This window comes from Accipiter gentilis, chromosome 8 (assembly GCF_929443795.1).
Source record: "Accipiter gentilis chromosome 8, bAccGen1.1, whole genome shotgun sequence".
In the NCBI taxonomy this organism is placed as follows: Eukaryota; Metazoa; Chordata; class Aves; order Accipitriformes; family Accipitridae; genus Astur; species Astur gentilis.
The window spans coordinates 19,151,350-19,173,412 of record NC_064887.1 but is presented as its reverse complement, the minus strand read 5'-3'; the positions used below and the strand labels follow the sequence as shown (position 1 = coordinate 19,173,412).

Sequence of the window (22,063 nt, the reverse complement as noted above, 5' to 3'; positions counted from 1 at the left end):
CTGGTTTGGTAAGGTTTTTAATTGATTGCAGACACCTGCAGTCCTTTTCCAAAGTAGACAGCCCTGAAACTAAAAAAGAAGTATAGTGACCAAAGAAAGATGAAATAGATCCCCTTTTCTTTTCTCTTCCACTCTGGATCTTGGTAACTGGTACGTGTGAGAGTAAATACATTTTGGTGAAGGGGGGAAGTAAATGGGTAAGTCAAGCAGCCAGTGATAGAGTTAAAATTTGCTGCAGAGGAAGAGCGTGCTATCGAGCGGAGGCCCGGGCTGGGGAGCCTCCGTGCTGGTGGCGGCAAGAGCAGCAGTTCGTGAGAGCTCCAGAGACGCTTAATGGAAGTGCCAGGAGCAGGAACCAAGTTCTTTGCAATGGCAAACGATAGCACATGTGGTAATTATCCACAAACTACTCTAAGGTTGTTATTTTATGGCTTGAATTGTGTTGTACGGCAGCTGAGAAACAAATACCTAGTATCTCCGTCTGTGTGCGTGTGTATGTATATATATAAATTCAAGCTCAGTGTAGACCATTTGGGATCATTTTCCATTCTGTGCTGTTGTGGGAGGAGCTGGCAGAACTGCAGCTGCATTCAAGGCTAATCTGGCAGGGCACATACCAGATGTTAGAGGAGTGCTTTGGTTGGGCAGTATGAATAGTTACAGCCTCATACAGCTTTCATAGATTCTGTAGGGAAGACAGTAAGTTTAATATTCAAAGACTGCTTTGTGTAAGATCAGGAGAAGAAACTCCCCTAATTGTTTCTGCAGTGGCTGGGGTCACAGGAGTCTCTGGCCTCCCTGCAAAGTTGTGTACCACGCACACAAATGCGCTTCAGGGGTGACATTTCAGCTCTCGTTTAGGGAGCAAATGCTAACAGTGGTCTCAGCTCAGCTTTTAAGAGTTTGTCCAGTTTTGCATGCATAATGCATTATATTTATTTTTTTTTCTTTTTTTCTGTCTTGCTACTGACCTTAATAGGAGAGCCTTCTTTGTGAAGCAAAGGTCGAAGAGCCAGCCATTTGGAATTGCATTCTTACAGGACTTTGTGACTTTAAACATGATAATTAGTCTTTCTGTGTATTGACAATTCGTATGTAAAGGTATCTCAGAAATACAAACTATTCCTACTTTTCAATGGAAATACTGCTTCTTGGGGTACACCAATGTAGGTTGTGCATGAGAACTTCATACTAAGTGACTATTTTTTAGGTGTTGCATTGTACAATGGTTAACAGTCGTGATCAGCTAGGCAGTTAAAACCAAAAGAGAGATTGAATATCTACTCTAGAATTTCTTAATTTCACCTGTGGATATTATGGTCAGACTTCCTTAATATCAACAACTGATTTCATCCTTTTCTTGTTATATTCAATTTTCCATGCACAAGAGAACTGCAGTATTTCTAGACAACACTGACTCTGACTATACAATATATAGGAAAATATATTGAGTAAGGAAAGGGAAAATACTTTCTGTGATCTTTTAAATATGGTAAGTTTATAATAACAAGAATAGAACATTTTCTAAAGGGAGAAGGAATTGATCATAAAACTTTTCTATGAATTAATTTCAAAATAAAGCTTTTTTTTTTAAAGGTGCAAGGAATAAATTAAATGTATTTTATTCACTCTGAAAAATACTCCCGTATTTTGCTTCAGTATTGTTTTGTAGGGATTTTCTTTTGTTAAATATATAAATCTGTTAATAGAAACTCTTCAGTTTAGAAGTATATATTTTACATCAGAGATGTGCTGTGTTGTTGCAACAGTGATCTCCCTTTCGATATTATGTTTTGTCGTAAGTGCTTATGATAGATAATAGGTATACCTTTTAGCCTAAAGACCTATGTCACAAAATATAGCGCCGCACTGAAGTAGATGCAGTACATACACGCATGTAAGCTGATATCTATGTGTAAAGGTGCATATGCTTTCTATTTTTTTCCCCCCTCCAGATCAAGTTTTTCCTCCCTCGTGCAACATAGAAAAGAATTTTCTCTCTTTAAATTACCTTGCGGGATACCTACAACCAAAAACAGCAGAGGGTTGCCTTATGTCTAACTTAGTCCAAGAAAGAGAAGTTCATATCATTGAACTAATCACTCCAAATTCCAATCCATACAGGTAAAGTATTGTCTAAATAGACTAAATCTGTTTGAAATCACAGCTAAAGATTTCACCTGTCTGTTGAAAATCAACTGAAAGTAGCCATTTCATCCTTACAGGAAGAGCTTGGACCTTAGTGCTTTGCCTTAAATAGAAATCAGTTCTACAGTATGTAATGATCTTGGATTCTGCTTCACAATCTCAGGATTTTTCTGGACAAGACTGTAAAGTGCAATTTTTATGGACTACGTCCTGCCCCCCTTCTCGCTCAATCAATCAAATTTTTCCAAGAATAAGGTGAATAAGGGAATATTAGTAAGGGCAGCATCTAACAGACAGGCTTTAAGATGAGACCACCGTATGAGGAGGTGACAGAGAGGTTAAAAGTTACCTTGACCTGTCACAGGTAGGGATCACTGGCAGCAAGGCCTAGGGCAGTGGCTCCCCAACAGTGGTTCAGAGGTCGCAAGTGATCTGCGGTCCATGGTAATTGTTCCACAGTTGGTCTGCAGAATCATAACAATATTTTCTGTCAAGTTTCCAGTTGACTTTACAGGATAGTTTGGGAGGTAAAACATTTAAAACATTCATCCTTTGCTGGTCTCTCCTAGGTCTTAGTGGGACCACATGGATGGGGTTTGTTTCAGATAGTCACACCTGGAAAAGCTCTTCATAAGTGCTGAACAGAAATTTCCTGTGAAACTTAGCTGGTTTTCCCTTTTGCAAGAAGAAAAGTACAATTTCATCAGAGATAAGGTAGAATTAAAATCCTGTCTACATACTGCAGACACTACATTTGAGTGCATCCCATCCCTAATGAGAAAATCACACAGGGAGGTAGAGGTGGGAAGAGAGGTCTTTGCAAGAAGGGTAATTATCTCGTTGAAAGATGGTGAACTGACAGCCTGAGAATATTCTTGCCTAGAAACCTTGGGAGAGTAAGAACGTGCTGAGATGTAGGAAGTGGAGTAGGTAAGCCCCAAATGATCTGCCTCTGTGTGGTGTGAGTTGCAGCCCCATCCTGAACAGAGCTGTTCTATAGCATCAACGTCCTTTTAAGTCCCTTGCAGTGTTATGCAATGACAGCCCTGTCTCCAGCCCTCTGGGCTTTTGGCTTTGGCTGATAGTATGATAGGAATTTGGTTTTCAGATAGTAACACTGCAAAATGTTTAAATGTTTTGTTATTAAAAGTAAAAAAAGTAATAAGTTAAATTCCTCTTGCTTCGTTCTTAGTTTTATGCATTATCCACAGCTATCTTTACAAAGTTCATATACACGAAGAAACATACAGAAGGTGAGCTGGGCATGTGTAAAACTGTAGGAGGTGAAAGAAAGGTCCCAAGATGCACTAAGTCTCAGTGCAGAATATTAGCTGAAACCTGTTACTTGGGGATGAGCATGTTCTTGTGACATATGGTCCCATAAGATGATCTGGAAGTAAAGGTTTTTCTGTTGAATTAGTATTTTGCACGACGAGATGTTATTGATGGGTACAAACCCATTTGCTCTACTTATTTTACTGAGGTCTTGAAAATCTGGATAGTGTTCATCTATTTTCCAGCAAGTAGTAGGCTGGACATCTGTTTTCTTTTCTTTTTAAAGTAAGTATATATACAGAAGTATTGGAAACTGAATACATGGCTTAATTCCTCAACACACACAAGATCCTAAGCAAAGTAATTTCCATAATTTCACTGCCTAGGCAGAGACACTCCCCAATATAGTATTTGTGCATTTTTTTTGTTATTAACCTGCTTAATTTATCTTTTTGCTTTTTTTAAGGTATTATTTTGAGCTTTCATACAGTTACAGCCAGAGGAAACTGAAACAGCTATATTTAGGCACTGTTGCAGTGAAATAAGAAAACAATATTTACTATATAAAGCAAGCTGCTAGTCATATAACTGACCTGCTCTAAATAATAGCTGAAATGAGTAGCATACTCCTTGTAAACAAGAGAGAGAAATACTATTTGTCTAAAAAGTACTTGTTTCTATTGTTATGCAAAATCATTTAAGCATATGTGGAATAACAATCTGTTTTGCACATGTTGTGGGATAATCTCCAGCATTTTAATCAGCTGGCCAGACAGTGGAAACATGATGGATTGGAAGAAGGTTGATAGCTGAAAATTTCTGGCATTCTGGCCTAACTTTCTCTCTATTTTCCACACACAGTGTTTTCCAGGTGGATATAATCGTTGACATTAAACCATCTCAACCAGGCGCCAAACTTGTCAGAGACGTCGTACTTATCCTCAAGTGTAAAAAGTCTGTCAATTGGGTTATCAAGTCACATGATGTCCAGGGAAAGCTGGAAGTGATTGTAAGTTAAGGCACCTTTAATTTTCAAGGCGTATCATACTGCAACAGCATAGAAACCATTTAAATGTGATATAGTGCTAGACCATATTGATTTCTGAATGTTTTCTCTCTTAGCTGCCTTTTTTTTTTAATTATTACTGCAGTAAATACAGAAACTATATATTTTTTTCTCATTATCTTTTGATATGTGGGCTACTAAACTAATATCACAGAAGCCCGGTGGTTAGTGCAAGGATTTAGGGTCTATGTCTTTTTGACTTCTGTTGAAGTACCCTAAACTAAAAGTTGGATGTTCATCTCCCTTTTTGCTGTTACTTTGGTGAGTGGATCTGCAGGTTCATCTCAGAAGTTGGAAAGATGCCTGTGAGCGCAGAATGGATAATCATAGATAGGTGGCACACACCCACGTCCCTTTAGAAGTGGGAACTTTTTTTACTCCTTCCACTTCTAGGTTGTAGTAGTCTCTAGACCTCTTTCCTGCCAGTACTTCTGTCCTCAGCAAGTGTTTGGTCAAATTGACCTCACCTCTCCTCAGACCACAAGTAGTAAGTTTTAAAAAAATTGAAACCAGGATCCCTAAAGCTATAAACTTCTGAAACTATACTTATGCATAATTGGAGGTTCCGATTCAGAATGATTTTTGGTACAGGCTTTGTGGCTTAGCACCATTTCTACTAAGAAAATGTGTTTTCCCTTGCTCTGAAATAAATAAAATTGGACTGATCTTGCAGCCTATAAATGTGTGGCCTATTTCTGTCTTAAGTGATCGGTTAGGAGCACACTGTACACTTGAGCTGAATGTTTGCTCAGGACCACCCAGTGGCCTCCTGATTAACAGTTTTGCAGTAACTCAGATACAGATAGCTGGAGTTTGAAAATGAATGTGTAAAAATTTTACTTTGCCTAGTAGCTTTCTCCTTTTAATGTGTGCAAGGACAATTCTGACAGGATCCAAAGGCTGCTTGGTCTAAATCTTCGAAGAGGACAGATCGGTAGGCAGGATTTCATGCTAGATTCTGAGAGTGAGGGAAATAAATTATGATGTTGCTCAGAAAATTGAATGGAAAAAATGCCTAGGGTGGATGATGACATTCCCTTTTGATCCCTGACACATCTTTATCTTATGGACAGGAAAGGATGTTGTGGTCATTCTGTAGGTCCTAAATAATCAGTCCTTCAAGGGAAAGGTCAAGGTTAGTTGCTGAGGATTACCACATTTATAAGCAGAAGGGCAAAAAAACAATGCTTGACTTGAAATTTTCATTCTGGGTTATTATATAAAATTCACTAAATGGGTCTACTTTCACAGGATAGAGGATTATGCATTAGTTCACGATAGCCAAAGTACCATATTTCATATCCATCACCTCTTTATGGATGATGAATTTTTGGAATTCTAGAGTATTTTTATATGTCTGCAGTGCTGCACTTGACTATAGAAAAGTAAGGCTGCTAATTTTTTTAAAGTTGTTCTTTATTAATTTTTGAAAATATAAGTAAAAAGTATAAGTGAAAATTCTTTCTGTAATGAGTGGCAGAAGGCAACATTTTATTTAGATTAACAGAAAGAGAAATATAGATTTTAGATTAACAGAAATACTATATATGGAAATGTCAGTATATAAAAGACTGTATTTATGTTAGGTTTTGTGAGTAATTGTTTGCTGTACTGCTTCATTTATATAGATGCTTCATTTTCTGAATGTGTGTTTGTTCTACTTTATTTAGAGGGGGGTGTGGGAGGGGAACTAAGCACCCCCATGTCATTAAAAAGCCTGTACATCCAGCATTTAGGATCTGTTCATATCGCTGTTAAGCTGAAGGCCTTTCCAAGCCCAAATTTAGACAATGAATAAAAACATTACTAAACAATTAGGTAATGTTTCACAATGTTCTTTTTATTAGTTGAAGCAGTTCCATGCACTTCAATTTTCCTAACTTCTTGCCCTCAGTACGAATCAGAATTGTCATGAGGGGATTGGCAAACTGAGAGGGAAAGGTTAGTGCTAAGCTGCCTCAAACCCAGGACTGTGAGTTATTAAGGTCTAAGTTCATAGACAAAAAAATGAAAAAGACTTTTTTGGTCATCTAGCTCATCTCCCAGCTTGCTGTGTTCTTGAAACTCTGAAAGTGGATGGACACAAACCCAAGTAAAATGGGAATAGTTTAGGTAAAGTAATTACACAATACATGTGCAATGCTTTCCTTCCAGGCTGTGTTTCACTCCTGTTTGCAGTCTATCCTTAACATCAACCCCTGTGCAGTGCTTGTGTGTTTCTGTGCTTGCGGACTATTTGCCATTCACATTGCTTCCTTTAGATTTGGTGTCCTTTTACAAAGCTGCAGCTTGCACAGTGGACAAAGAAGTGAAACTGCAGAAAGAAAATAAGTGGGTTTGAGGGGTGAAGAGTGAGAGAGGTGAAATGTGCAGAACAAACCTGTGAGGGTTTCAAAAGCTTGGAGGGACTATTCTTTACATGAGAACAACTGCTCACCATTTTCTGAAAAGGTCTCTGTACTCTGAGTAGGTTAGTAGGTGGCTCTGATTGCCTGCTTTCATACACGGTGTATGAAGGTGTTGGCAAGGTAGGCACATAAAGGAAGGTATGGCTATTCCTGCAAACCCTTGTGCTCAGCTTTTATTGAGGTGATGCAGGACTGAACATTCACAGGCTCAGCATGGAGTAGAGAGGTATAAACAAGCCCTGGAAACGGTCAGGTGCCAGCTAGGACAGTAAAATTCTGAGATAATATTTGTTCAGCTGTCTCCTCATGACAAAAAAAGAAAAGGAAAGCAGAGAGGGAGATCCAGCAAAGTTGGAGTAGCATAATAATTCCAGCCAGTCAAAGCTGTGTGGTAGTACAAAAATGTGTGATAAGTCATGCCCAGATTTGTATCTGTTGAAGAATAAAAGATTGTTTGATCCAAAACAGTAGTAAGGCACTAAATTAGGATACCTATTGCTTCCTTTTTGTTTCTTATCTTCATTGGCCTTTGCTGGTCATTGGTACCTGTACTGGTAACAGTATCCTCAAACCAGACACTCTGCACCTAGAATTCCCTTCAACTTAAATTGTGTAGCTGTGAGTGTTTGAAGGATGCAGAACTAGGTCATTAGGAAGAAATGAGGGAGGGAGCTAAAGGTAAACCATGCCATTCCATCCCGACTCTCTACAAGCTTTATTCATTTCTTTGTTCAAAAGCTCCATTTCTGAGGTCAGGTAGAGAAGTGCAGCCAAGCTCTGTGATACTGGGTAGCAGGCCCATGCGACCACTGTCTAAAAGTGATCTGGGCAAGAGAGACCAGTGCAGTCAATCTTTTGATGTTCTAGAGTGAAAGAGAATTAAGATTTGTTCACATTGAGGGAAACCAATGGGGATTTTTTTAAAAAAAAAAGGTAGCTGTCTATGTGATGTAGAAGGTAATCAGGCATGGAGATGAAAGTGTTTGTTGTAGAGCATTCAATGGTATCATCTGCATATAGAAAGTACAATTCAATCACATTGCAGAAATCGTTGAAAAGCGGGTCGTCATGCCTTTCCTGCTGTGTCTGTGTTCAGCTTGTTCTGTTGTCGTTGATGTGATTGTTATAGCGATAACAGTAATGTGAATGTAAAAATAAATATGTATTGATTTAGCTTTGTGTGAATACATGTTTAAGATGCCAAGCACTTAAAAGTATAAAGTGTAATACCAGTGAATATTTTCTAACTGCCGCTCTAACAGCTAGAAATGCTTGTTATATTCCTTTGACTTGCCCATTTGGACAAGATTTGAAATTTTGCAAAACACTTACAGTAAAACAAAAGCTAAATGACTGTGTGACTCATCTGTATTCCATGGCCATCTTTGATGAGCTTGTTATTTGTAATTATTTAATAATAAAACTAAGAGATCAGGAATTTATGAGTTTGCTGTATTGATGTATTTGTGTAAAACATACTGTTAATTAAATTTTAAGTTTTATTTATGTGCAGAAAGTGTATGTTGTCTTTTAAGTAGTTTGGCCTTGTATAAACATGCATGCTCTCACTTATCTCTCTATTAAGCATTTAATTCAGTCCTGTTTAACATACTCAACATTTTGCAGGAGGCACACAACATGTCTAGTATGAAGCTCATTCGGAGAGGCACAAGCTATTCTCGGTGCCTGCTGACTTTAAAGCATTAGCTGGTATCAGCTCTACTTCATGAGTATGCTATGTTTTGCCTTTTTCAGTAATGCTTATTTGAACAAAGGTTTTCCTATATGTAGCTTAAGTAATGCTCTACTCAAAGAAATGAAGGGGACATTTGAAAAATCAGATGTCATCTTGAGTTCACCTCACCTCAGAAGTCATTTCAACTCAGTTTTGAAGAAAATACAGCATTATACAAATGGCTGTAAATATGTCTTTGTCTCATTTAGGGATTAACAGTTTCTGACTACCTTGATTTACTGTACTCCAGGCAGAGGCTGGGAGGAAGAGGGGGGGCTTTTCTCCATGTGTGCAGCAGTTCTGTGCCTAAGGTGGCAGAGTTTGGGTTTTTTCCCAGGTGTTCTCAGTTTGCTGTTATTTAATAGAGTAAAAAACATGTTCAATCAGTGTCATTATTCCATTTTAGGTATGCTTAAGTGGTAAATCATGAACCAAGTTTTTTTTTTGTTTGCAGACATCAAATAGTATTGGTTTTGGAAAGGAAACAGAACGATCCATGACTATGAGTAAATCAGTAGTACCTAATATTCCCTCATCGCATGAGAGTTTGATCAAATGGGCTTATGAGCATAACTATAGTCCAGTTACTTCCTACACAAAAGCCCCTGTGGCGAACAGATTTCATCTGCAACTTGAAGATACGGGTAAGCTTGAAGATGGGCTTTTAGCATATAGAAAAAATATGTCTTGTATTTCTAGGAATATGATGATTTGAAAGGTGCTTTCTCAGTTTTGAAGCTTTGTTGTTGGGGGCTGCACTACTTTCACTCCTCATCATCAAGAATGCTGGTAATATCTATGAATGCTGGTTAAAGAAAAAAAAAAATCTGTGACATTCTGATTAGAAAAGTCCAGGCAAATTGTGTTATTTCCTGAAATGTTGGTAGAATTAGATAGTTATAGTTTATCCAACTCACAAGCCATTATAGCTTAGTGTTCACTGAAATGGACTTCAGCAACTGGGTATCCTGTTAGTTAATAAATTCAGCTTGCCTTTTTTTTTTTTAAAGTATGAGCATAGTGTTTCCTTGAGACAATTACATAAACTTTTAAATTGTTTATAGACAAAACTGGCTTACCAAAAATGTCTGAGCAAACAGAATAAATACAACCATTAAAAAAAACCCCAGTTATGTGGCTGAAGTCATTGCTGATGTAAAGATATCTGGATCCATTGAAGCTAGTGGAATTGCATCTGCTTTTTCAGTAATTCTGAGTTTCAACCACTAAAATATTGTTTAGCTGTTTTGGTAAAGCTTATCACATTAGTTTTATCAATTGCACTCTTGGGGTTACAGATAATGATCTGCTTGTGTATAAGCCAGGAGATAGATAGTGTTCTCATTTATTTATTATAAAGTTAACTCTCATTTAATGTCACCCTGGTTATGTAAGTACTTCCGCAACAGTGGAGTGACTAAATTTTTGATGAGGCAGGTAGTGGAAGAATTTCACCCCGTGATTTGGTTTGCACTTATGCTATTTCAGCAGCACTAAAATAGTGTATTTGCTGAATGTGATGTTTCTTTTACCTCTGTGGTTGCCTTTTGCATATAATAGGCCCACTCCTCAAAGTTTATTTTCAAGTCTTAGTGAGGCAGATTTCTAGCAGGGACTAAATATACCAGTATTAGATGCCTCAGTAACAACTAAACCCTTAATGGAGGAATTGTGGCTAGTTACCTGAAAAGTACTGTCCTTCAAGAGCTTCCATTCTGGATAATATTTTTTTGTATGAAAATGATTAGTTCTGGATAATTTTAGGAAAACTGTCTAATAACCTAATGTTTTTTTTGGGGGGTTTTTTTTTGGTTTTTTTTAGAAGAGATGAATGATGAAGAAGACCATTCCCTTCCTCCAGAGCTGACAGAATTGCTGGGTGCTAACCCACTGCCTGCCCCAAAGAATCCTGCATTAAGTGATGGCCTGACTTTTCCTTTTCACATTAACAGAGGAAGACATGACACAGTGGGAGAAGGCATTTTCCCGCCCAGGGATTCAGTGGATACATTAATAAATCATGACTTTGAACATTCCCTCTCAAAACATAAAGAACCTGAAGAGGTTCAGGGCAGTGCTGATGTGGCCCTGTCAATAAAGTGTGATGACAAAGTCATGACAGTAGCTGTAGAAAAAGACTCTCTGCAGGTTGGTGTGATCTCTTATTCTCAAAGTTGGGCAGTCTTTTTGGGGCAGACCATTTTATTTGTATTTTGATTGAAAAAAATAAACATTCTAAGATCTACAACCATCACCACCCCACCCCCCAAAAAATAGTTTGGTGGGGAAACTATGCTGTAGATGTTCTTTGCCGTAACTCAGGGTTATGTTTCCTCTTCCCAACAATCCAGTAGTGTGTAGAGGGATTTCTGATTAAAGCTTTGCAGGGTCAGTTCTGTCAAAAAATTACTGTACTCAACCATCAGTCTGAGTTTTTAATCTCCAAAGTACAAAGAAGCTGCTTTTGATAGCTGTGTGAGACCTGAATATATCTGTCTTTACCATCTACCAGCTGACAGGTTGCTTGTGTCCATTTGCATTGTGGAAAAGAGTCTGATACAGGCAGCATTTTTAGCTCATTTCAGACCAAACAGAGTCAGCATTGTTAATCAGGAGATTAATAATGAACCTGTTGTTTTCTTTGTTCTATGTTACATTTATTCCCTGTCTGTCATGTATAACAGCATTTTGAGAGTGACCTTCCCTGGATGTCAGTACAATGAATTTCACTTCCTCCTATCAGCAGCCATGAACAGTATTCTGAGCTGCACTTTAAGCAAGAGCCTAACACAATTGTGTTTCAGCCACTTACAAAGCGCCTTTGTTTCAGGCTAGCGGCTACACAAGGACAGAACTCTCGCTGCTGGATCACTCTTGCAAAGCCAAGATGAATGGTACCCATTTCATTTTGGAGTCTTTGCTGAACAAATGTGGGACTCGGACAGCATATATCTTGAACAAGATTGTTTATTTTAACTCTGTGAGTATTTTACAAAGAGGAGCCGCCTTCTGCACTGCACATCATAGTGGCACAAGGAAGCCATTGTAGTTAGCTTTAGTCTGTGCAAAAAGGAGGCATCCTCATCTTTTCCTGTCTAGCTCAAACCTAGTTGCAGCTACAGTCCCTGTATTCAAGGAGGTATGAAGGCTGCACATTCAGTGTGCTCCTGTGGTCAGATAATATCCCAAAGGAAAAAGGAGGAGTTGGAGTTAAATACTTTTACAAAACTGTATGGCTGCACTTTGGGGACCATCTGTACCAATCTCAGAGAAGTTGCACCAGCTTTCTCTATGCAGCTTTGATGTACCCATACCTAAGCAGTACTACGTGGCTGTAAGGAGGAATAGGAATCAAGTTCTGTGATTGCACGAAGCAACACTGTTTAATTCATTTGCTGAATTATTTTAAGTGAAATCTTTTCTTCCAAAATTGTCTGTGAAAAAGGCTTTCAAAATGTGAGGAAAAGACATTATCTGTGCATGCTTCTCTCTTATAATGGATTCATATTTGTTATCAGTTGATGTACATGATGAAGGGACTCTTGAGTACTTGCATAAGAGTGACGATGCTAAGGAACCTGATTAGAATCTAAGCGACCACTTCGAGACTGGCTGAGCTTATGAGCTTGAGTACAGCGCAGCTAATCTGGGTTGGAAAGTAATGACACGTTTCTCTTGCTAAGCTTTCCAGTACATACAAGTAACCTTGGCAAATGATGGAAAGCCTGTGGTCCAACCCAAACACAGCTAAGGCAATCTGATCTGACCTTGCCTAGTTAAAACCATTCTATACTGGCAAGTCTGTAGCACCTAACTTTAGAAACAATCCCAAACCAAGACTGTGGATAGAAACATCTCCAAACTACAGAACAGCACGTGTTTGGAGCTAAATACTGTCATTGTCCCTATATTCTATTATGGCCCAATTGAAAATGGGTATTTGCCTCCTTTCCTTTCTCCATCATGTCTTTTAATAGTCTTGACTACTCACTTGAACTCCAAATCATGTATGGTATCTTTCAGAATTTGGGAGCATTTCTCCTAAAAAATAAACACCATGCAGTGGAGTCTCAAAGAGGGTATGTGTCACTTAGCAGTTGCTCTATGTCCAAGAAAACAAAGATGAAGTCCTGGAAGGGAGGTGACTAGCTGAGGAGCCACAGAGCATACAGAAGCAGAGTGCAGAACATTGGGAAACAAAACCAGGAATTTTCAAGTGAAGAAATGGAGAAGTGTGCAAAGGAGGGAAAAAAAAGTGAGGGTGGGGAATTCAGTAGAAATTCAGAGAAAAACAAGGGCAGAATGAAGAAAGGGACATCATGTTTTTGGGTGTATATCTCTGAAAAAATACACTAATGACAGAAGAGAAAATCCTTTAATGACCCTAACACCTCCAGTGATTTTCCGTGAGTGCATTGAGGAAAACTGTAAGTTGCAAAAAATCACTTTAGAAAGCCATTTCTTGTTTCATTGTTGGTTATAGAAATACCAGAAATAGAATGGAAATGCTAGGCTGCTCATTCAGACACCAGCACCCAGACTGGTGTCTTTGCTGGCTCTGAATTCTGGAAAAAAACTAAGGGGCGTTCTCTAAATATAGCCTACATATCTTACATGCTCAGCTCAAGGCTGTTTAAGATGTGCTTTCACCATCTGCTTAGCTGGTGGACTTTTTTTGGCCTTTGCATTGTTCTGAAGAGAGAAGAAAATGATAAGCATGAAGAGAGAATGCTCAGTTATCACCTAATTTTATGCGTTTGCAATACCTTTTGTGCAGATTGTCATTCAGCTGTCATCACCAGCTGAAAGCAGTGGCTTTGATGATGATGACATGGAATCGGGTGATAATGGATTTCCAGGGGATGCTGATGAGGGAGATGTTGCTTTCTCAAGCTCGCCTGAAATAGCGGTATGTTACTCTCAGGTTTGCACCTGACAATAGAGAAATGCCTATCGCAATAGGCACTTCACATAAATTATATTAATTGTGTAGCAATTTATTTGTCTTTTAACACATTTCTTTTCACTTCTAGTTCTTGTGAACCTGTTGAAGATTTGCACTAAGTAGATGGAACATGGGTGGGCTCCTATTGTAGACTCCAAATTTGTCCTTATCCAGCTACCACTCCTGACTCAGGATGTTATTGTGTTGGGTTTTTTTTCATTTCAGTTTAATTGCACGCTGCGCCAGCCAGAGGATGACAGAGGCATGTTCTGGCCTCCTGAACCACGCATCGCCAATGTGACCTTCAACATGGAGCTGTACAAAACAGATCTGTTCCTTGCTCCCTCCCAAGGACTCTTCTCTGTTGCTGAGAATGGGCCAGTATATGTAGAGGTAACAAACTGAAAAAGGCTTTCAAACTAAAAAGAAGCATTTTGCAAGGCTGTGCAACTGAGCCAAATCTGGTTTTGTCCATTGAGAGGTCTCGTTGTGCGGTTGCTTTAGGCAGACAGGTAGGTACTTCAGTGACTGTAGAGAACGGAAACTGTGGGGTAAGAAGCAGGGCAATGTTTTGAGTCAAAACCAAAGGGTTCCTGCAAAATAGATGAATTTAACTGCAAGGTAAATTGGTCATTCTTGCCAAATCTGCTTTTCTATGCAGAACTTAAAGTGGTCTCTCAGCTCTTGCTCTGAACTGGCATTTCCTGGTGAAGACTTCAGGGTTGATTTTATTGGGTAATATGGCTGAACCTCATCTGAAAGATGTAGACGTGCAAAAAATGATTACAAGTGTCTGTCTTCCATATGCTAGTGTTCTCGGGTTACAAAGTTAGTGTAGATTCTGATTTCTCTCCGATCCGCTTACAAACACCAGTTACAATCCTTTTGAATGCTATCACATCAGAGTTCTAACAGCTTTAGATAAATAAGACCAACAAAGTCAACAGCCAGATACACTTTGACTTCAGGTGCATTTTGGACCTGGTAATATTTCCATGTGTTGCAAAGTTGCTTATGAAATCTGGAGAATTTCAAACCAGTACAGTTAGTATTTCTAAAGATAGTCACGTGAATAGAATTTTGCATTTTTCAGGTAACAGTAGGCTTTAATAAATACAACATTGGCAATGAAGTGGTATCGCCAGTTTATAGATGAGTAAATCAGAAGTGGTGAGCTATGGGCTTATAAGACTGGGAAAATGAGTTTATTGACTGAAGCAGTGCTGTGCCATGTTTGCCTTGCCCAAGTTAGTTCCTCTTTGTGAGCCCACGTTACACATGATAAGCATAGTGGCCCATTTGACATGGGTTCAGTTTTATTCATTATTTCAGTGAGTTGTGTCTCTTCCTCATTCTCTACCTGGTGAAAAGTACTTAAGACAGTTGAAGCAAAAAAAAAAAAAAAGTGTGTCATGCTGAGTTAAGAATATGTTTATAAGACACATTATTTTTTTCATTTGGATAAAACCAGCTGCTTCCTTCAGCGATCTGGGATGAATCCCCCTGGCTCCGAGCCCTCTGGATTTATCTGGTTCTGGAGCTGTTTATTCAGACGGATGTTCTGATTTCTTCATCACCTGTCCTGGCAGAAGCCTTTGTTTGCTGTTTCTCTTTCTTGCACCATGGAAAATCTGTATCAGTTTTGAACTTCTGTGACTCCAATTTTAGCTGACAGATTTTTTTTTTTTTTTTCATTTTTGTTTCTGTTTTGCTTTTGTTATTAACAAATATATTTGAGGGTTTTTGGTCGATAAATTGCTTAGGTCATAGTCTGTAAGAACTCTTTATCTCCCTTCTTCTCTGCTAAAAATGTTTTTGTTTTTTTCATTGGAATCTTTTGGCTTTTTTTTTCTTTGTTCTCTGCTGTCATTTTCTCATATTTTGGGCTCACCTTTCTCCAGTAGTTCTCTTCTTTCCTTGAGATACCATTCATCCTTTTATTTACCTGATGGTGTTTTATGATGCTGTAGTATGCCTGTCCTCCATGCTGTAATTGCTTTTTTAACTAGTTTATACCATTAACTTGTTTACCTGTTGGTGTCTTGACTTTCATCAGTCTTTATTTCTGTTCTTTTTAGAAGATGGTCTTTCTTGCTTAGATGCTTCAGCATATCCCTTCATCTCTAATTTGATTGCTGCTCACATAAGGGAGAGGAAGAAATGAGAAATGCCTTTATTTACTGCGCAACTTGTAGCATCCAAAAATTTCTGTATAGACCGCAGGAAAATTTGGCAGGCTCTTCCTTAAATATACATGCAGCACTTACGGATTAAGTACACATTTAAGGCACATTTCTTCTAAGAAGGAAATTATTTCTTGTGGAACTGTTTTTGTCAGGCAGTTTTAATGGTTAGGCACAACGCTTATGTTGTTTATTAAGAGCAACACGCTTAGTTTGTTACAAATTCCATTTAAATTTTTTTCCTAATTATTCTGTAGCATTTGTTGTCTGTATTCCAGTCCGACTGAATAACATCAGTGCCCTGGAAGCTTGCAGTCTTAATTATTTCTCATAAAAGAATATGAATTTCAGACTTACAATAAACTAAAAGGATCATTTCACAAGAAATTACAGCTTTTTAGGAGGCTTCTGTGCTCCCCCAGTCTAGGAATGCCACCCACACATCAGACCATGACCTCCTCTCTGCCTCTGCATTCCTATCCTGGCTGGGGGTGGGTTCTCTGTTGTGTCTCTTGCTTTTATTTTTTCTTTTCTTTTTCATTAAAGTTTCAACAGATACAAAGACATGGAATTAGTAATTGACTTTCGTACAGCTCTGTTATAGCCTGTGTATCTAAGGGAAGGAGCACCATCTCCGGTGGCAGTCACAGTCATTAACTATGTGTCTGATCTGGACTGGGGTTTTCATCTGCTTTTGGAAAGATAAGGGATTGCTGTATTTATGCACAATTATGCTATTAAACAGCTGCTGGTTTTGAAAGCACAGATTTTCTGTCTCTCAGTTTGGCAGTCTACCCTTAACGTTTAGCCTTCAAAATAGTTCAGATTGGAAGTGGCACTGGTAAACTGCTTAAAAAATTTTTTGAAAATGTTAATGAAATGTGAACTAAAAATGTCATTTCTGAGATCTCACTATCTCTTTCTTTTTAATGCAGGTGTCTGTGACTAAAGCTGACAGATCCTTGGGCTTTGCCATTCAAACATGCTTTGTTTCCCCATTTTCAAATCCAGATAGAATGTCTGACTACACCATTATAGAAAACATTTGTCCTAAAGATGAATCTGTTAAATTCTACAGCATTGAGAAGGTGAACTTTCCGATACCACATGCACAGAAGGACAAAAAAAGATTTAGCTTTGTTTTTAAACCAATGTTCAACATCTCACTGCTCTTTCTTCACTGCGAGTTGACTTTGTGTACAAATAAAGACAAAGATGCTCAAGGACTACCAAAGGTAAGTAATTTCTTAAAGTATAAACTTCTAATTTAGGTAAAAATATGATTTTTTTTTCATCTGAACTTTGAAGTGAATAAACAGTTTTCTGTGGAATCGATGTAGTGAATGTGATATCTCTAGGCTCAAAACTTTTAATAGGTAAGAGTTATGATGCTATGCACTTTGCATAATTTACAGTTTCTGTTCAGATTTCATTAGATGGTTATATGGGATAAATAGAAAATGCTTTTTATTACACAAGTGGTTCAGATTTATCTTTGCTACCCACATCACATCCATATCTAAAGTGCAAACAATGTTAGCTTTAGTTTCCAAAGACATGCATTGTATCAGATAATATTGAAATCCGATTGTTACAAAAGAGAATTGCCAAATTTTGCTTTTATATGTAATGGAAATGGCTGTAAATTAGTTGTTCAAGAACGTGTTCTAAGAATTTGGAATTTATTTTCACTTTGGGGTTTATGCACATACCCCTTAAAATGTATTAAATTTTTTTAATATGATTTGTCATTGTTGATCAACACATGTGTTGGTGGCTACAGTTTTGGCTACTGGATTTTTTAAAAAACATTTATCCTAAAATAAAATAATTACTACCATTTAGTTTCAATTGTGACACTCTCGTAAAGATTAGAGGATCCTTAATGAAGGCAAAGGTGGCGTCCTGAAGCACAGCTAAATATTACCTTTGCCAGTACATTACAGATGGGTTGTTTGGAGCTTCTCCTCTTTTTTTGGTAAATAATATAGGATAAAACTGATCATGAGGCAACTGTGCAGCTGGCACAGCTGTCCTGGCAGATGGGTCACTCTCTGACCTCGCACACTCGTTTTTCCACTCGCAGTGCATTCCTCCTGATGAAGCTTGCACCTCTCTCAATGTGAATATGATCTTGGCCATGATGCACAACAAGAAAACCTTCACCAAGCCCCTTGTTGTAATAACACATGAAGGAAAACCAGAAGGTATGAAAACGAGCTTGAACTGTTTAATAAAACTATATATATTATATTGTGTAATGTACAACTGCTTGAAATGAGGGAGTACTCCAAGTATGTGGCATTGTATAATCTTGTGGTGATACTGCGTTTGTAAGATGTTATTTGTTTAGACATTTCCCTGGCAACAATCATCATGGCAGTTCATTACCCTTTTTTAACTGTCTTTATTGATCTCTGGACATGTAGTTTTGCCAGGCATTGAGAAAGGAATACCATACTAGACAATAATATGGGTCTCAGAAATATGAATATAGCAGTAGCACTTCCAGCAACTTCTTGTTGCCCAGAGATCAAAGGCAGTGCTCTGCTCCCTGCTGTATCATTTCTTTATTGTGCTTGTAAATATGTATATTTAGGAATAACAACAATGGAATTCGTAAGTATTGAGGACACTAAAGCCTGATAAGTTTGTTAAGCAAAAGGGTGGCCACTGGAGAGGCAGTCATTAGACTGTTAAACTATTAAGAGCAACAGATGAGATGCACAAAGGTATTTTAGCTCCACTTTGGTGGGACTTGTTTGATCATGTAATCTTTATGGAAAAAACCGTGTGTGGCTAGTAACTGTTTTTTCATAGTGAATTCTTCTGACAACAGCATCAGTCATGTTTTGATGCATTCATAGAAGAAAACATTTGCATTATCTTTTCTTTTTGTATTAGCATGGGAGTTTAATCAGAAGCTTCAGTGGCTTCACGTGCTCATCAAAATCTTCCAATTGTGTCCAAAGGCTGTTTGACCTTTGGAATGCTTTTTCGGGAGTATCAAAAGGTTGAGGATTAGAAGCCCTCTAACGTCTCATACAGTGTGTGCTTTTTAGTCTTTGAACAATTTAAAGCACCATACAGTATTGCTAGGGGACATAAGCAACAACTGTTTCTGTTTAACTCTGCAAGTCAGCTCATGTTTAGTTTTGGGTTTTTTTAACAAATTTGTTAATAAAGATCAAATCCACTATGAATTAAAGGCAGGTATTTGATCTGTTGGCGTGGTACAATTAAAACTGTGCTTTGGGCCTGATTCTGCACTCTTTGCAAAGGTCTCGGTTTTTTTCAGTGGTTATTCTATTGGGAATGAGTAAATCCTGCAACTGAAGTTCAGCTTTCAATAAAGGCTTGTACTCTGAGCTCTCTTGCCCTTCCAATGTGTGGAGCATTGTGCGCAGCTCCTGTCGCAGGCTGCACTCAATGTTGTCTTTGTCAGAGGCACAAGGTCTTAGTGTGCAAAGATGAGCTAAATTTATAAAGATTAGTTACAAGACAACACTGTAATAGAGTATTTTTTTGCATTGTGAGTGATTTAGTCTAATTGTGGGATGTTTGATGGAAACCTCCCCAGCATATCACAGCGTTCAGACATCATACAAAGTGGCACATTAACAACGTAGCTTTGTTGGTATGCAGTTGTTCTGCAGTGAATCAAGCAGCTCCTTTCTAAAAGCCAAATGCCATTGTTGGCCAATACGTGAACGTAAGATTTGGAGAAGAAATTATGTCGCATTACTGAACAGGAGAATTTACATCTTGGAGGTCGTGTTCTTAATTTTCTTTCATGTGAACAGGCCAGGTTTCATTGTTGTAAACCATGTTATGTGAGTTACCGTCATTGGATCTGCTCTCCAAGCCAAATGTAGAAATCATGCGCTTAACATTTCAAAAGTCAGAACAAGTTGGTCATTGCAAAGGTGTCATCTTTCTTTCTTCAGACATAAGCTTATGGCTTTCATTGACTGTAATAGAAATCACAACTGTATATCTAAATGAGATATACAACTGTATATCTAAATCTCTTCCTCCCCTCCTAATTTTGTTATTTACAAGCTCAGTTTCCTACATTATTGCAGTAGATCCCAATGGAAGTGTCTAAAACCTAACTCCATGCCACATTTCTTTCCTTTTGCATTCCTGCATTTCACATACACGCTCTCCCCCACTTCAGTGAAAGGCGTATGAGGGGCCATTTAAATGCTAGTACATACGTGTTCTTCTGTTGAAACGATCTACCAATGTCATTGTTCACATTTTTGCTAAGTGTGGAAACTTTAGATTATTATTTCTACAGCAAAAGGAGACAGGTCATAGAAAGGAGGTCAAGTGAGCAGCTAATAAATGCCTCTATCCTACAAAGGTATAGAAAATCATGATAATTTCTAAAGGTTAGCTGCTGATGTTTTTAAATTAGATGCTTTTCCTGGACCTCAAGGATTCCCACTGCTTCTGTGTTGCTCTTAGCAAACCACATTAAAATACATGTAAGAACTGGGTGGCTGGGGAGAATTGATAATGGGCTACACAGCCTATCATTAATTACCAGGCTTTATATTCTCTGTAGAGAGGCCAATGACAGAATAAGCATGGAAAATTCATTCTCCCGTCAGCTCAGAAGGCATTTTCTTGGCACTTGGAATATGCTGGTGGAGTGTTTGAACAATCTGATAGTGCCCTTACCCATGTTTGTACTGTTCAATGCTCCTTGGTTTCAGTCCAGCCCTCCTCACAAATCTTATATTCAGTGACGCTTTTGCTGTTATGTGCGCTTGACGACTTTCCAGCTTATTTGTGCATGCACACACACACCCACACACACTGCTCTATGTCCTCACCTGCTTCCTACTACTGTTCCACCTGTTTCCTAGCATCCTGCCGAGAGTGATCTGGAAGAGATACTTGTGTGTTGGAAGAAGTGACAATAATGCAGTTTAAGAAAAAAATACTTTTTGGGATATTGTTGGCACATGTGTTTCAGAGTCTAATGATCTTATAGGCTATTGCTGGCAGTTTAGTGCTGCCATTTGGGTTCTAGAAGTTAGAAGCATAGTTTCGGTTTAAGAATACTTTAAATAAATATATTTATTTTCAGTATTTTTGAGCCGCTATGTTTACATAGCAGTTAAACTTTTTTTTTTCAGTTGCTAAAGATATAAAAACAAGTATTGGGACACTGTCTTATCAAATCCTTGTACAGCTGTTTCACTGAACACACTCAGATATGCCAGAATTTAAATGAGATCCTTAGGTTACTGGCCAATCCAGAAGCAAACTGCATCTAACCAAACAGGTCATCAGGTCTGAAGCCAGAATCTCTGGCTCTTCTGCTTGAGGTGGCATTCTTGGAGAAAGCTAAGAGAAGCCAGTTCATAAGGGGAAATTCTTCATTTTTTTGCATATGTTTACTTGTCTCTTTCTGTTACATGCTGATAATGATGATGATATTTGATATTCTTGCCAAGAATAACAGCTTTGATATAATAGCTATGATTTTTTATTTCCTATATATAATTAGAAAACAAAACAAAACAAAAAACCCACCCAACTTCCAAGACAGAGTACCAAGCAAGACTCAGGAAAATGTGTGAATCAACATATACTCATGCAATTTGGACAAAGCAGTGTGTATCATGCCATAATACTGACTTTTCCATAGAGGTGATAGCAGTGTTTGATTATTTGTTTTTTTCCTTGTGATTTAGCATGCTGTTATCTCATGTTTGTGATTAGTGACTAATCAGATGAATGTAATCACCTTAAAACAGCCTTTGCAATCTGTGCTCTTCAAGACTCCACATAGGGATAACCAGAGTTACTGTGGGTCAGACCTGATGACATCTGGGTGGGAAAGGTTGCAGTGTACTTGCCAGCAAAATATATGATGCATGAACTATACTGTAGATAAGTTCCCCTGAGAAATGATCAATATGTGAATAGAATTTTTCTAAGCTGAGCAAGCTTATTGAATTCAGGCTTGTTTTCCTTAAGTTCCGTGTTTGTAAAAATTATAATTAATGTCTTTCTGTCAGATCAGATCCTGAAGGTTGCTTACATAGTTTGTAGGCTGTATGTGGAACTCTGATTAATGTTTTGTGGGTTTTGTGTTTTGTTTTTGTTTTTTTTAAATTAGATCCTTCCCTTCCAAAGCCAAATGTGAGACAGCAACGTAAGTGACTCTTAAACCAATTTCTTTTGAGCCTTAAACTTTTGTCTAGAAAGTGTTAGATAATGAAGAAAATTATCTTCAAGTTTTCTGAGAGTGTGTGTGTCTTAAATTCTGGGACAGAACAGAAT

The 22,063-nt window shown here is 38.1% G+C and overlaps 1 protein-coding gene across 2 annotated transcripts in view; it reads left to right on the top strand.

Moving 5' to 3' along the window:
• TGFBR3 (transforming growth factor beta receptor 3) overlaps positions 1-22,063 on the top strand; it is a 123,495-nt gene that overhangs the window by 89,428 nt on the left and 12,004 nt on the right. Inside the window, exons 6-15 of one of the 2 annotated variants that reach the window (XM_049808328.1) lie at positions 1,956-2,124; positions 4,285-4,432; positions 9,087-9,276; positions 10,458-10,780; positions 11,463-11,612; positions 13,410-13,541; positions 13,803-13,970; positions 16,696-16,995; positions 17,847-17,967; positions 21,900-21,935. In XM_049808328.1, coding sequence (XP_049664285.1) covers positions 1,956-2,124; positions 4,285-4,432; positions 9,087-9,276; positions 10,458-10,780; positions 11,463-11,612; positions 13,410-13,541; positions 13,803-13,970; positions 16,696-16,995; positions 17,847-17,967; positions 21,900-21,935 — 1,737 coding nt within the window. Of the gene's footprint in view, positions 1-1,955; positions 2,125-4,284; positions 4,433-9,086; positions 9,277-10,454; positions 10,781-11,462; positions 11,613-13,409; positions 13,542-13,802; positions 13,971-16,695; positions 16,996-17,846; positions 17,968-21,899; positions 21,936-22,063 lie in introns of both variants that reach the window. The other variant, XM_049808327.1, reaches the window with a different exon arrangement.